General features: G+C 41.4%; 1 protein-coding gene across 1 annotated transcript; it reads left to right on the forward strand.

The window, feature by feature from the left end:
* Window positions 1-315: 315 nt before the first annotated feature.
* Window positions 316-15,971, forward strand: LOC143136371 (sodium/potassium-transporting ATPase subunit alpha-1-like). The gene is made up of 22 exons (XM_076297059.1): window positions 316-386; window positions 910-1,023; window positions 1,150-1,209; window positions 6,812-7,027; window positions 7,147-7,245; window positions 7,374-7,508; window positions 7,610-7,727; window positions 7,880-8,148; window positions 8,271-8,579; window positions 9,212-9,346; window positions 9,458-9,647; window positions 9,788-9,963; window positions 11,182-11,318; window positions 11,454-11,604; window positions 11,716-11,884; window positions 11,999-12,153; window positions 12,254-12,377; window positions 12,574-12,719; window positions 13,648-13,778; window positions 13,883-13,984; window positions 14,125-14,216; window positions 15,889-15,971. Exons 1-22 carry the CDS (start codon window positions 375-377, stop codon window positions 15,915-15,917), a joined length of 3,069 nt encoding a protein of 1,022 aa, XP_076153174.1. The 5' UTR covers window positions 316-374; the 3' UTR covers window positions 15,918-15,971.
* The last annotated feature ends 792 nt before the right edge of the window (window positions 15,972-16,763 follow it).

Raw genomic sequence — 16,763 nt, forward strand, 5'->3', positions numbered from 1 at the left:
CAACACACTGATACACAATGCAATACTGTAAATGAAAGTAGCCTACTCTAAACAAAACAAAAATCTAGAAACAAAACGAAAAATTATATTTACTGGAGAGCCTTAGGCCTATACTGAAAAAAAACAAACAAACATATATAGCCTATGTTTTTCTTGTATGCGCATTTGAATCTGGAGCCAACCTCAGCTTCGTGCAAGATTTATGACGTCAACCGCTACATCTATATGTTTGATACGGCCAGGAAGCTTGGGCAGGTGGTGTGACACGTGTGGCCAGGACGCATCTAGGGTTTTTTTTATTGTCTGATTTCAGTTGGCGATCCAGGAAACCGTAGTTGGCACATTGAGGTCTTCAACAAAATTTGTATTTCAAAATGGGACTGGGGGTAAGTAGTCTTATTTCCTTATTTTCTCAACCTAACCCTTTTTTTTATTGAAAACGTGCTTTTACCCATATTTTGCGACTTGTTTATGTCGAATGCGTTGTTTGCCTTAGCTGACGCTTACTGTAGGACTGCATGTCATTAAAGAAGGAAAAAAAGGAATGGGCAATTTTGTATTCGTATTTTAACTTAACTATAGCAGGGCCGTGGACATTTGTGGAGGGGTGGAGGGGGGTGTAAAACGCATTTTAGCCTGTTATCTCGCGAAAGTGAAACTGGCTACTGCCCTCTTTACATTCGTCGTAATTACATTTTCATGCACTGGGGAGAGGAGTCTTGGAGATGCGCTCCGCTGAGTGCACCACTCTCTGCAAGGCATTGCGGTCCTTCTCTGAGCTGTTGGCATACCACCATGATGCACTGGGTCACTATACTCTCTATGACCCACTGTAAAATGTTAGAATCACTGGGGGGGGGGGGACCAATTTTCTTGAAGCCAAATGTTCTCTATTGTGGTGTGTCACAGGAAGGACAGGAACAATATGAGCTCGCTGCTACTTCAGAGCAGGGAAACAAGAAGTCCAAGGCCAAGAAGGAGAAAGGAAAGGACATGGATGAGCTGAAGAAAGAGGTGGATCTGGTAAGGCAGCTTAACTTTATCTCTCCTTGTGGAAGAAAAAGGCTTGTCCGGATGTGTAAGTTTGTTAATTTACAACTTAAATGGGCTTTTTCCTCTGATCTTTCCTCCTGTTCTTTACCCCTTCAGGATGATCACAAGCTGACACTTGATGAGCTCAACCACAAATATGGCACTGATTTAACCAGGGTGAGTTGCTGAGGTTAATCATATTAAACACAGGGGTCCACACAAAAACATTCACACAAAACAACACATAGCCTCATACTGTAATAATAATAATAATAATAATATGTTTAATTTATATAGCACCTTTCTTAAACCCAAGGTAGCTTTACATAGTGGTAAGGAAAATACAACAACAAACAAACAAACAAAAACGATACAACAAAGAGAAGCTATGTGTATAGAGCTATGTGTTGGGTGTGGTCATTAATGTGATCATTAAACAAAAAGGTCTTGAGATGTGCTTTGAAGAAAAGAAGAGAATGACAGTCACAAAGAGGTTGGGGGAGGGAGTTCCAGAGATTGGGGGCCAAGGCACTGAAGGGCCTGCCACCCAGGGTGGAGAGTCTGGTGCGGGGATAGCTAAAAGATTTTGGTCAGAAGATCTGAGTGAGCGGGAAGGAGTCTAAGGGCTCAAGAGGTCGCAGATGTAGGGGGGAGCAAGGTTGTGGAGGGGACATAATGAAGGAGTAAACCAAAGTCTGTGCATTACTAACAGAGAGGAAGGGTCAGAGACGAGGCAAGAGGCAATTTTACGGAGGTGAAGGAAGGCAGTCTTAGTGAGTGCTTTGATATGAGGATCGAAGCTAAGAGTGGAGTCAAGTTGAATGCCAAGGTTTTTGACAACAGGAGTAGAGTGGACAGGTGAACCATCGATGTTGAGAGTAGGGGTGCAACGATCCGATATTAGGGTCGGATATCGGCCCTGATATTGACAAAATAGCTGGATCGGGGATCGGGAAAAATAAGCAGATCCATGGGCCGATTCAAATTTACTTCAGCTTCTGACTGAGCTGTGACACGCAACCAGCCACTTGCCACTAAATAGACATTTGTCCTAGTGTTTGTCATTACGTCATTGTCTGTACAGTTTGCCCGTGATTATATTTCTCGTTTAGTATTCATTATTTTATTAACCACCATTTGTCATTGATTAATAACAATCTTCATGCGTTTTTGTTGCATTTTAGGCAACATGTTTAATGCGTGGCGGTCAACACAAAATGCTCAAACCAAACACATTGTCATTTTCATCTAAACTGTTCCTGGTATCAAGAAATGCAAATGTTCACACTAGCTGTTAAAAAACTTTATTTATTAGTTAAAACTTACAACTTCGTATACCGTTTACCACCATTAAAACTCTGTGTGAACTTTTATCACAGGGAAACCGAGAAATATTCTGGTTAGCTGTGGTTAGTTGTGCTCTGCTGCAGACTAAGCCACAATGGGGTCACACTCGCACAGAAACTTTGAGCAAAGTGAAACCCTAACCCTCACTTTGATTCCTATAGCTAATAAATAAGCTATTCACTTTGGCAAGCATGAGAACATTCACTGTTGCCCCCACAGTGGTTACCCTGGGTAGCTTGTCATATGTGAGAATGGAGGAAGTCAGTGTTTCCCACAGACTCAATTTGTGGCGGTGGTGTTGGGGTGGATGTCACAAGACATCAACTTTATCATCTTTACCAGTGAGAGTGCATTTTGGGGATGGCCAATACTTTATTTCAATCAGATTCATAGCCTATGTGTTGATATGATGTGTTGATATTGAGGCAATGATTCCATGCAATGGCTTGGGCCCTCTGACTCCTTGGGCCTCTGGGTTTGGGCCTGGTAGGCCCATGCAGTAATCCATCCCTGACTACCAGTGACAGTTGGCTTTAGTTAATTTAGAATATCGAATAACTTGAAGCACATAGTGCTCTGTTCTTCATGGTTGGTTATATTAGTGACCTTCTAGCCTTCTACATTTGAGCAAGCACATTTTCATAGTTCATGGTGGCACAGTCTAGTTTCTGAGGTGTGTCTTTCTGTTAGTCAGGTGATGGCACACATATTCTAAAAGAAACATATTTTGGGCTATGTATCCAGTGGCAGATATGTGTGGACTGGTGAATGACCCATCACTAGAGACATATGCCAAATTTCTTGTTTTTGTCCATGAGAGAGTATGGAGATGGGTATCACATATCAGCCAACGATTACATTGTTACAGTGCAGTTATTTTACAACAGAACCTGCAGCAACACCTGCAACTGCATCAAGTCCATCTAGAGCAGTGTTTCTCAAACTTTTTTTCTGGGGACCCACTTTTTAAAAATGACACACTATCGCGACCCAACTCGTGACTGTGGTAGTTAACAAACTAGATCAGTGGTTCTCAAACTTTTTCTTTCATTCCCCGCTTTGAGGGGGCATTCTCGAGCCCCACCTGTCCCTCATCGCTCTAAGAAAGTGGTAGGTCAAGCTTAAAATTGTCAAATTTATTGAAATAATGACATGTTCTAAATATATCCTCTTCAACAGAGTTAAAATCAGCTGGTGCTGCAGATATAATAATAAATAAATACATAACACACATATTTCTGTTTTCCAGCATCATATTAGGAAGCATAGGCCATTATACAGCATTGTACAATATATTCAATGAAATGCCAACATGCTGCATTAAATGGATCCATAATCCAGTCATACTGAGCACTGCTGGTTGGGAAATATTTTTGAAATAAACTTTGCAGGGATGTGATGTAGGCCTACTGTTGAATCACAAGAGTGCCTCCCAATCAGACGTTTCAGCGATTTCGCTCAGAAATCTCAAAGGCATAATACTGTCGCGATCGAGGCGCCTGTCCCATACTCAAGTTTTTTTGGTGAATGCAGTAATCTTATTTGCTAGGTGAGGTAGGTGCTTGTCTTTGCCTTGTAACTGGACATTTAACTCAAATGTATCGCTAAGATATATCAAATATATCGCCAAGATAGGCCAGCTTCGTCAAGAAATGCATGCTTGCAGATTCAAACATGCGCTCTTCTTCCAAGAAGAGGCGACTCGGAGCTCAAACACGCGCGACAGCACTTTACCTCGGGAAAGCCACCTGGCCTCGCTGTGAAACAGTACAGCCTTTTGGTCAGCTACCATCTCTTCGCAAAGTGTGGAGAATAGACGCGCTTTTAAGTGCCGGGTTTTGATGAAATTCACCACTCTCACAACAACGTTCAAAATCTCATGTAGGTCGGGACTAACTAAGCTGCCTTGACACGAGCGCTTCCCTGTGAATATCACAGTGCGTCCATTGTGCATCGGGTGCTACCTGGGCCCAGGCTACAGATAAAAAATAATTAAAAAAACACGTCACCCACAGTTTGAGAAACGCTGATCTAGAGGGACACTTGTTCAGCAGCAGCTGCTGCCAGCATAGATAAGTGCTTCTTCTGTCAGAAGCAGACAAAAGAGCATATTCATGACAAGTAATATTTTGAAGTCAATGACTTTTAACAGGTAGCCAGTGTAAAGATGCTAGAATGGGGGAAATATGTTCATATTTTTTGTGTGTGTGAGCAGCTGCATTTTGTATAAGCTGTAAGCTCTTTAGACAGGTATTATTACAGCCAGCATAATAGCATTGCAATAGTCTATCCTTGAGATGACAAAACATTAATTTCTCGGCATCTGGTAAGGATAAGGACTTCCTTATCTTTGAAATGTTCCTTAAATGGTAAAATTAAATTTTGGTGATCTGTTTTATGTGATTACTTAGTGCTAGGTCCCGGTCAATTATAACCGGTTTTTAACACTTGTGGATGAGGTCAGTGGAATATCACTATATGTAGCCTGTGATGTGGATAGGATATCCCTCATCTTTTTAGAATTTAAAACCATGTCTTCTGTTTTATCTGAGTTCAAAAGCAGGAAATTATTTGTCATTCATGTCTTTATATCTCTTATACATGTGTCAAGTTTGGCTAACAGTGTTAATTCATCAGGTTTTATGGAGAGGTTATTAGTTATGTAGCCTATCATCTGCTAAACAACAGGGGCCTCAGTACTGAGCCTTGAGGCACTCCACGTTTTACCATAATCTGGGTAGATGGTTTATTATGGACCTGTACATATTGTTGACGGTTAGGTATAATCTAAACCAGTGTTTTTCGACCTTTTTTGTGCCACGGCACACTTTTGACATTTAAAATGTCCCACGGCACACTAACACACTAATCCTGTGTGAAGAAAAAAAAAAAATACCATAGCCTAAAATTTCAAATAATACACAGATATGGCCTTATTATGGCTTCTATGCAAGACCTGCTCAATATAACAAGCGCCCTCTGTTTCATTTGTAGGTGACTATATCTAATTTAATTGTTGTTTTGAACTGGATATATGATGATTCTGTGAATACTGGATATGGGGCCCCCGTTGTACAATGCCTGCATACCACAAATAGTGCAATCATACAATCAATGAGAGTATGTGGTTATAAATTCTTTGATGCAACAGTTGCTTTTCTGGACCAGTGAGTGACATTTGGGTAATTTTCTGCGGCACACCTGATGATCTCTCACGGCACACTAGTATGCCCCGGCACAGTGGTTGAAAAACACTGATCTAAACCAAGCGAGTGCTGAGTCTTTGATGCCTATCAAATTTTCAAGCCTAAGTAGTATGTCATTGTCTATGGTGTCAAAGGCAGCGCTGGTGTGGCTTAATAACAGATGTCTTAAACGACTGCGGTACATGCCCTGATATAATCTAGAGCAAAACATTATCTAGGAAGGGGAGAGCAGTCTTAAGAAGCTAAGTAGGAATAAGGTTTAGTAGACTAGTTGTAGATTTTAATGAGGAAATTGTGGAGGTGAGATCTAATATGTTGTGTATATGTAAATGAATTAAATGTTGTTTGAGATCTCATCTTTGATTCTGTGATTTTGCTATCTTTCAGCAATGGAGTATGTGTATTTGGTGAAACTTATTGGTTATTGATCTTATCTCTAATTGACATACAATCATAATACTGAAATACAATCATACTGTTAAAAATAAGAAAAGAACTGTTTTGTGAACTTTATTCAACATAGCCAGTGATTTAGGCGAAATGTATGTGTAGTGTTAATTATAGTGAAATATACAAATTCACAAAAATAGGGTTAAAACAGGTAAAACAAAATGGAGACATCATTTTTCTCCATGTTCAATGACCTCTAAAGACAGTCCAACCACTCTCCAAAAATTAACATTTCAATCCCACAGAAACCACATAGGCCCCCTGACTATTATGCCTGCAGCCAAATTACAGCCATGGCAATTATCGTATTAAAAACAAGGACAGGGCAAATGATAATCAGACTGTCACACAGGTCAAAGAAAACCACACATTTACAAACTGCTCCATTTTTGCAGGCCTTTCAAGCCTTCAATAGAATCTCTTCCAGATCTCAGATTTGAGGTGTGCAGATTTGTCCAGGTATTTTCCTAGCCCATTGTGTACAATTATTTACAGTCTGCCCATCATTATATTTCTGGTATCATTATTTTATTATCTGCCATTTTTCATTGATTAATTACGATCTTCATGTGTTTTTGTTGCATTTTTAGGCAATACATTTAATGCGTGACAGTCAACACCACAAGTGACAGGGGACATGGGGGACTGATGTTGACCAATTGTGACAAATGTGTTGTGTTGTATTACGTACGCTATGAAAGCCTTGTCTGTTGTTTGCAGACTGCAGTGAACTTGCTAAATGTTTCTGAATGGTTTCATGTTCAATGAATTTGCAGGGATTGACGACCAGTCGTGCTAAAGAGATCCTTGCTCATGACGGTCGTAATGCTCTGACCCCACTGTCCACCACTCCAGAACTGGTGAAGTTCGCCAAGTATCAAATTGGTGGGTTCTCTACTCTGCTTTGGATTATAGCCATCCTCTACTTCCTGGTCTATGGTATTCAGACTGCCTTAGGAGATGAACCAGAAGAGGAACCAGTAATAAATAGTGTAAGGAGAATTCTTTCTGTGTAAGGGGCAGACTTCAGATCCATTGGGAAAATGTATTTTTCTCCAGCTGGAAACCTCACCTTAACCTAACCTTGTTCCTTTTCTGTTTTCCCGTGCAGTTGTTCTTGGGTGTTATGATGTCTGCTGTTGTGATCATCACTGGATACTTTTCCTACTGCCAAGAGGCTAGGAGCTACTTCAAGAACCTGGTTCCTCAGGTACCTCCAAGTCATAATATAACATAAGTGTATTTTTTATTTTTCATTTTTTGTATAGTTAAGTAAGTTTTGTATACTGTACATGTCTTGAGACCTCTGAATTTCTATATTTTTGACTGACCCTGTAGCAAGCCCTGGTTGTACGTGATGGTGAGAAAATGATTATCAATGCTGAGGAGGTGGTGGTTGGAGATCTGGTGGAGGTGAAAGGTGGAGACAGAATCCCTGCTGACCTGCGTATCATCTCCGCTCATGGCTGCAAGGTGGATATTCTGGGGTGTATTCCGTCTGTGTGCACGCTATTTTCAGCAGAAATAACATTATCTTTCCTATTTTACTCAATCTCATTGTATTCCATTGTCAGGTGGACAACTCCTCCCTAACAGGAGAATCTGAACATCAGACACGAACCCCTGACTTCTCACATGATAACCCCATGGAAACTAGGAACATCGCTTTCTTCTCCACTAACTGTGTCGAAGGTACCAGTATATTGCTTTTAGCCACATACAAAACATAACAAACCATAAGTGTTTTAACCATTTTCCATCTTTCAACCAAAGTTTACATAATGTGCAGGAACATTATAATATCTACTGTCATATGTGACTTTTGCCATTTTATTCTATGTCAGGTACTGCTAGAGGTATTGTCATTAACACTGGTGATCGCACAGTCATGCATCGTATTGCCACGTTGGCTTCTGGCCATGAAGTCGGTCGCACACCCATCTCCATTGAAATCAAGCACTTCATCCACATCCTCATTGGCGTGTCTGTCTTCCTGGGTGTCTCATTATTCATCCTCTTGCTCATCCTTGGATACAGCTGGTTGGAGGGGATCATCTGCCTCATCGCGATCATCATTGTCAGCGTGCCGGAAAGTTTCCTGGTTACAGTCACTGTAAGTACACCTCGACTAGAGTTCAATCCATAGGATGATTCAAAGACCAAGATTCATTTTAAGGTAAATATTGTGCAGCTGGTTCTTTTTACTTAATTTTGGCACTACAATTCCAATTCCAGGTGTGTCTGACCTTGACTGTCAAGCGCCTGGCCAAGAGGAATTGCCTGGTGAAGAACCTGGAAGTTGTGGAAACTCTGGGGTCTACCTCCATCATCTGCTCTGACAAGACGGGAACTCTGACCCAGAACTGCATGACGGTGGCCCACATGTGGTTCGATAACCAAATCCATGAAGCCGACACCACAGAGAACCAGACAGGAACCTCTTTTGTCTGCACATCCGCTACCTGGACCAACTTGGCACGTGTGGCCGGCCTCTGCAACCGCGCTGTCTTCCTAGCCGATCAGGATAGTGTCCCCATTCTCAAGGTGAATAGCAGTGGATTGCAATGTGAAAATTCCCCCTCTGACTTATTGTTTTTGGTTGTACATTGAGGGTCCCCCTCCCCTGAAAATGAAAGGGTAGAAATAGTCTGCTCCCATAATGAAAGCCCTGGAGATTTTTTCTGGCACATCACCTCGACCCATAATGACCAATTTAAAAGTCTTGTCAAGTTGCCCTGGCTATTTAGCGCATAATTCAGCATAATTGAGTGTTGTTTACCCCTGCATAGGTCTTGTTATTCTCTCTATGTTCTGCTCCAACTCCATCTGACTACCTTAGGGGATCATCGAGCACCATTTTCCTCCCTAGACCCAGCATGATCTGGCTGTAAACAAGCCCTACTTCCTCCATTCACTAAATGAAATGCAGCATTCCCTCTGTGGTGTCCTACACCCCTCCCCTCCTCGTCCTGTATCATGCTTGTTTGTGAAGCATGGTGGCATCACAGCTTGCTTTAACAACTCTCTCTTCCCCTCACAAGTTAGTAACAACAGCTGAAGTGAATATCATGTAGATCTGGGAGAAAACTGGTGTCTATGAAAGAGGTTGCTCTAGGTTCCTCACAACAATTTTAGTGTGTGTGTGTGTGTGTGTCTGTGATTTTGGACATTTTTAGCGAGATATTGCTAGAGATGCCTCTGAGTCTGCCTTGCTGAAGTGCATTGAGCTGTGTTGTGGCTCTGTGAAGGAGATGAGGGAAAAAAACCAGAAGATCGCCGAAATCCCCTTCAACTCCACCAACAAATACCAGGTACTGGCAGCACTTGGCTAAAACCCTCTTCCCACTTTAGCAGTGTCAACATCACTGTCCATGTCCATGAGTCGTTGCTAAGACCATTGTGTTTTTGTGTTTTCCTGGTAGCTCTCCATTCACAAGAACCCCAGTGGCGAGACCAAGCATCTGCTGGTGATGAAGGGAGCCCCAGAGAGGATCCTGGACCGCTGCTCATCCATCATGATCCAGGGCAACGAGCAGCCGCTGGATGAATTGCTGAAGGAAGACTTCCAGAATGCCTACCTGGAGCTGGGTGGTCTGGGCGAAAGAGTGCTCGGTATGGTTCTGCACCTCTTATAATTAATGAAACTGCTTGGTTGTTGTAAAATGCCTGGCCAGTTGAATGAATAGTCACACTTACTCATTGGTAGCAATGGTTTGGTTTACACTGTTTTGCCTTTCCTTTCCACCTTGTAGGCTTCTGCCATTTGAACCTGCCTGATGACCAGTTCCCTGAGGATTTCACCTTTGACACTGAAGAGGTGAACTTCCCCACCGAGAATCTGTGCTTCATTGGCCTCATGTCCATGATTGACCCTCCTCGTGCTGCTGTGCCCGATGCTGTTGACAAGTGCAGGAGTGCTGGAATCAAAGTATGATATGGGTTGAATGCAGGGGTGAAAGTAGTTTTTATTTCTTGGTGGTACTATGATATAGAGTTATAAAATTTCACTTAGCCTAATTATTTATTATTTATTTGTTTGTTTATTTACTGTATTATAGTCTACTTATCAAGCATTCACTAGGACTTCTTATCACTTTAGTATCACTAGATATCTTTAACCCACCTGTATCTGTTTTTGATTATGAATAAATTGCAAACACTTAATTTCAACATGTATTTATTTATTTAGCCTAGTTACTCTGCTCGCTCCCACTTCCAATCGTTTTTTTATATAGGCTACTGTATATCATGAAACACGTTTCTTTGAGTCATGCCTTTTTATTTGGGAGACTGCAACATACTGTAGCGTTTCACTATCATGAACTGGTTTATTGTCACAAAGCACACAATGCAGCATATAACACAGCGGGCCGTGTCAGGCCCAGAACCGAAAGAGGCAGAACTTTCTCGAACAGTAGCCTATATTCTCCGGGGGTCCCGCCCCCCTCTCGCCAGGCTGCCAACCATGAGCGTGCCCGGGGTTATGCATAGCGCGGGCACTCCCTGATTGACAACCGGTCGCTACAATACTTCTGTCCGCTAAAACACTTTCATTATTGCTGCGCAAGATCTGGTTAAACCGTACACGCGCTGTCTGTCTCTTGTCTCTCCAGCGAAACACTGCACACATAAAACCAGAATAGGCTATTGAAACATCCACATATTTTTCTTTAGCCTGTATGTTTTTTTATTTATTTCGGAGACTTTCCAAGAAACGTCCGTCTGCTAAAACACTTTGGATACCAGTGCACGTTGGCGCAATTAGGCTACTGTACGCGCGCTATAGCTTGCTCGTTGTCTGTCCAGCTGCACGGGAGGTTTAGACACAATTTAGATACAGTTCAGAACGATGTATATGAAATATATTTTGGGGGAAACGTGTTGCTTCTGGTAATTTGACGTTAGCAGTTGTGTTGTCATGCTGAAAGTGCAATATTTTTCAGAGACAGTATAGTTTTCTTTCCGGTACGGCGTACCCTCTCCAAATATTTTAGTGGTACTCCGTACCGGCCAGTACCGGCTTACTTTCACCCCTGGTTGAATGCCTGTTTAAAGTCTACTGTACATGTTCATTCATGTGAATGTGTACTGTATGAAGATTGAGAACAAAGCTTGATCACTTTTTTGTCAATTGTTTTAATTCCAGGTCATCATGGTGACTGGTGATCATCCCATCACTGCTAAGGCCATCGCCAAAGGTGTCGGCATCATCTCTGAGGGTAACGAGACTGTGGAAGATATTGCAGCTCGCCTGAACATTGCCATTACAGAAGTCAACCCAAGGTAGACCACATCACTCTTTTCAGTGTAGTCTTTTAAATCATCCATATATTAACAGTGTTAATCTGAGTGTGTAACAAATCTGAGTTCAGGGCAACAGTTAGATAACACACTGTGTTATCTCTTTTTTTCATTCAGAGATGCCAAGGCTTGTGTTGTCCAAGGTTCTGAACTGAAGGACATGACGCCTGAATTTCTGGATGACATCCTGAAGTACCACACTGAGATTGTGTTTGCCAGAACCTCTCCACAGCAGAAGCTCATCATTGTTGAGGGCTGCCAGCGACAGGTAATGCAAAATTATGGTCTTAACCAAATTGGTAATTCTCACAGGTGGCATATTGCCTTTCATTATGGTATTGTCCTTCAAGAAGATTCATTTTGTTGTTTTGCTCTACAGGGTGCCATTGTGGCTGTGACAGGTGACGGTGTCAACGACTCTCCTGCCCTGAAGCAGGCTAACATTGGTATTGCTATGGGTATCGCCGGATCAGATGTCTCTAAGCAGGCTGCTGACATGATCCTTCTGGATGACAACTTTGCCTCCATTGTTACAGCAGTTGAGGAAGGTGACGAATTCTCTCAAAGACTAGTATGTCTTGCCCCAAGTTTTTTTGCATGTTCGAATGGTATACCACAAATTGGGTAAATTGGTCAATCCTCTAAAAATGTTTGTCTTCCAGGTCGTCTGATCTTCGACAACTTGAAAAAGTCCATTGCCTACACTCTGACCAGTAACATCCCTGAGATCACACCTTTCCTTTTCTTCATCATCGCCAACATCCCACTCCCTCTGAGCACAGTCTGCATCCTCTGTATCGATCTCGGAACAGACATAGTAAAGAGAACCTTGGTTTTCCTTTTGTTTCCAGACCTTCCAGTTATTGGTCTTCTCAGACAGGAATGCAAATTTCACCAATGTCTTTGTGAATTCCCAGATTCCTGCTATCTCCCTGGCATACGAAAAGGGTGAAGGCGACATCATGAAGAGACAGCCCAGAAACCCAAAGACAGACAGGCTGGTCAACGAGAGGCTCATCAGTATGGCCTATGGGCAGATTGGTGAGAACTCAAGTTTTACTTGCCGTTGACTAAAGATGTGAAATGCTGTGCATTTCTGTATGGAGTACATCCTTGTTATATCTCATGAAAGGAAAGTGGGAGCTGAAGTTATATTTTAATAGGTCAGCCAAGGACATTGGATTAGAGCAGACATTTTCCTAAGATAAGGTTTAATCTTCACCATCTTTTTTAAAAGGTATGCTCCAGGCCCTGGCAGGATTCTTCACATATTTTGTCATTTTGGCTGAAAACGGTTTTCTGCCCTCCACACTTCTCGGAATTCGACAGGAGTGGGATGACAAGTTCATTAACGATCTGGAGGACAGTTATGGACAGCAGTGGGCAAGTGTCCAGTTTGTAGTGTACCACTACCAATGGTATGTACTAAGGGTGTCACAATTTCAATTTTATATCGAAATCGATCGAAATTACATCTCAATCTCGAACTTCGAACTTAAAATGTTACATCCAGCATGTATGCCAAGACGCACAAACCCCCAAGCACGTGCTGAACTGCAGCGTCAACACTCCTCTAATTTTAGGCTGCAGCCAGGTAAAATATACACAATGTATTACACATCAACCTACCGAAATCAAAGCCCCTCTTGCTACTTTGAACTAACTTAGCCTACTCAACTTAGCAAGTGAAAAGATGATCTAGTTACGGTCCAAAGTTACTTTAAGGCTTAAAATGCACATTGATAAGTACATATTCCATGAACACTAACCTTGGGCCTTGAAACAATCAAATTATCATTCTGTGTTGTTTCATTTCACTATGTTCACGTCTCTGTTTTAGCCTAGTTTTGGTTCTGTTTACATAACAACCTCGAGGTTGGACCGGTTTCAAAATAAAAAGCGGTTTCAAAATAAAAGCCCCCCAAACAGAAAAGGCCAAAAGAGTAAATAACATCTAAGGAATGCATTTATAGGAATATTAAAAAAGATCGAAAATCAAATCGAATCCTGACTTTAAAATCGAAAATTGCATCGAATCGAGGATTTGGAGAATCGTGACACCCCTAGTATGTACCTATGATTACATAGTAAGAGATTAAACAAAGTTAGCTCAGATAGAAATAGCTTTGTGTACTTCTAGCGTGGGATACTGTTGAGGCTACATGTGCAAGTCCATTGCTGTTTTTAACATCAAACTTTTATTGATGTGTCCGTGACATTTCAGACTTTTTTATGCTGTTCAACTTGAGTTATGCGTAAGTGTACAATTTCATAACAGCCTGTGGTGGAATGCGTCACTTGTGTGCCACAGACCTATGAAAATAGGAAGATTGTGGAGTTCACATGCCATACAGCCTTCTTCTCCAGCATTGTGATTGTGCAATGGGCTAATTTGATCATCTGCAAGACCAGGAGAAACTCAGTCTTCCAACAGGGCATGAAGTAAGTAGGGTAAATAGACCCATGAAGGGCTCAGAAAAATGATAATGGTGCTGCAAAAGGGAACAGTATTGAACTGACATCTTGTGTGTTCTTGCCTTACCCAGCAATAATATCCTCATCTTTGGCCTGTTTTTGGAGACAGCCCTGGCTGCCTTCTTGTCATACTTCCCAGGCATGGACGTCGCCCTCAGAATGTACCCACTCAAGTAAGTCTGGCCAAAATCTGCTTTTCTGAATGGAACCAGCAACAATTTGTTTGTTGGCATTCTTTTCAGTCTTGCTCAAAGATTATATTTGTTTTATTGTTTTACAAATCTCTTCTTCCCATTTTTCTCTCCTTTTTCAGACCACACTGTTGGTTCTGCGCCTTCCCATATGCATTCCTTATCTTCATTTATGATGAAATCCGTAAGCTTATCCTGCGACGCAGCCCAGGAGGTAAGGGGGAAACTCCGTCCATCTATGTGTTCTTGCCATTAGGAATGCTCCGATCGATTGGCCGCCTATATTCACTCAAAATAGTTTGATCGGCGCACTTTCTGAAGACCGATCAGAAGAGCTGATCAGATGACGCAAAATTCTGGAAACTTACATGGCTCAATAGTTCATATTTCACTCGCTAAGACAGAGCATTTTACCTTGTTTTGATTTGTAAACACAGAAGGTACTGTATGCAACAATCCAAGGTCAGTCCAAGAAATGGTCAGATTCACAAGACGTGTCCATTCAAAACAGTGGAGTGTAGTTAGCTTGCCAACATCAAATAGCTTACACAACATTTGAGAAGTGTTTTGGGATTAAAATAAAGGCTTTTTTAGAATGTTTGGTGTCTATTTCTCACTTACTTTAACAAAATCCAAGCATTAAAAGGCAAACAAATGATGTTTATCTGCAAATACGGCCTACTTGGATTAGCTAGCCTACTGAAATCCGGTGTCATCGAACTTCCGGTTAAGGAGCATGAAGCTGGAAATGGGCTGGCGTGTATGTAAATTTCAGCAGCGTTACAAAGGTACAGACCAGAGCCAAATAAGGGACACCCCCAGAATTTACGTCAGTTCTCAGCTTCGCTGAGATTCACCCGTCAAAATTTCAAGTTGTGTAATTTCCTGACGAAGGAGGTGACAATGGGATTTCCTGTTTATTTATTTTATATACCAAACTGCCGTTATTCAACTATGCCAAGGTAAACTCGGTTTTGCGTTCCATCACCCCTTTAAGCGCACTAGTGCAAATAACTTATAACCATGTAAATGTTTGTCTACAAAATACACCGCAACATCGAAAAACATTACGGGCCCTATCATGACATTCTAAAGTGCATCGTCACTCGTCAAAAGTCTATTCAAATTTAGTAGGATGTCCAGCTCACATTGGGAGGGGTTTCGTTATCAAACGTGGAGCGCATGGCGCAACAAGGTGTTCCTAGGTTTTTTAATCAGTCAAATGGGTGTGTTTGGGGCGTAACATCATTTTAAACCATATGATATGTCAAATAAATGCATCGGTATTTTGCTTTTCCCTGAATTTCCATGACCTATAATGAGAAGATTTCAGAGCAGCCATGTAGCATTCAAATATCTTTGACTTTTTTAGAGCGGAATATGAATAAATGGTCATAGAATAAACAAAGTTGGGCTAACCATCACCATTCAAACAAGCAGTAAATCTAATAACCAGATATACACCAATTTTGTATGGAAATAATTATATTTGTATTAATGTGTTTTACCAAGTATATATTCTAAACTGCTACAACAAAGTTCCCTGATATTGCATGATTTTGCCCCAAATATGATCAAATTCCCTGACTTTCCATGTCTGGAATAGACTTTATCAAAATTCCATGATATTCCAGAAATTCCATGACCCGTGGGAACCCTGATAGTAGTATACAGTAGGCACTGTACTTGACGTCGCTTTAGATAAAAGCGTCTGCTAAATGAACAAATGTAAATATTATAAAACTTGGTCCCTAATACACTTATAAGTACCTCATTATGAATAGTCGTCTGATCGGTGATGGCTGAGAAAGTGTGTGTGTTTTTTATGTATGGATTCTGGTGTGACTGTGTCTGAAACCATTCTTCCCCCTCATCTCTTCTTGCAGGTTGGGTGGAAAGAGAGACCTACTACTAGAGTGCCCAGTGTCCGTGTACCCGAGGATCCTCCAACTTAAATGGAAGACTTTTTAATACCACTTTGAATGGGGAGTGGGGGGGGGGGGGGGTGGTATTTGGACATGGTTCAGGCTGATTTATATACCATTTTTGAAGATGTCATAGGCCATATAATAATAATAATAATAATAATAAGTTTTTTTGTTTTTAAAGATGTTTACAGAATTTTCCTATTTGATGTACAGAAGCAGGGTGTTCCTCGGCCTGGACTCTGTTGCTCCACTCACCACCAAACTGGTCTCCTACACCCGCCCCGCTCCCTGGTTTACCCCAGAGCTGCGGAGGCTTAACCCTTTAGGCGCCAGAGGTTTTTTTCCGAAACGATCAATTTTGACATCTTCATTTCAAAAGGCTATATCTTAAAAGTGATGAGATAGAGACTTTCTGTAAATTAGAGAAATATTAAGGATGACCCAAAGTTTATGTAGAGATTAAATGTTTATATCTAATTTGCATATTATGACGTCATATGGTGGCGGCCATCTTGGATTATAGAATTTTCATGAAAAGTCGCATGTTTGAATGATAAAATGCACCACTTCTTTCCCCCCAAAATGTCCCTCACCTTCTGTATGCTATATTGCACAATACTGAATGCTCAGGTAAATAGTAAGTAGTGAACAAACTGTGTAAATCATTACTAATAAATGGCAGAAACAAACCAAATGCATGTAGCGGTAGACTGGCCTTTTGCTGTAGAGATTTTCCATTTACTACATACAGTAGGCACTCTGATTCCATGTATGGGGCACATATATATTATTCAGATGACACACAAACACAAGTAGACAAGACCTGTTTAGTT

Source organism: Alosa pseudoharengus, unplaced genomic scaffold, assembly GCF_046254945.1.
Source record: "Alosa pseudoharengus isolate Yale_2024_CS ecotype anadromous, Long Island Sound unplaced genomic scaffold, YU_APseudo_1.1 YU_APseudo_1.1_scf_20, whole genome shotgun sequence".
NCBI classification, from domain to species: domain Eukaryota; kingdom Metazoa; phylum Chordata; class Actinopteri; order Clupeiformes; family Clupeidae; genus Alosa; species Alosa pseudoharengus.

Bases quoted from the DNA above. Each gene is read 5' to 3' on its own strand.
- LOC143136371 (XM_076297059.1), top strand. The intron at 8,580-9,211 runs GTGAATAGCAGT...GGACATTTTTAG, and splicing joins ATAGTGTCCCCATTCTCAAG to CGAGATATTGCTAGAGATGC. The intron at 9,648-9,787 runs GTATGGTTCTGC...TCCACCTTGTAG, and splicing joins TCTGGGCGAAAGAGTGCTCG to GCTTCTGCCATTTGAACCTG.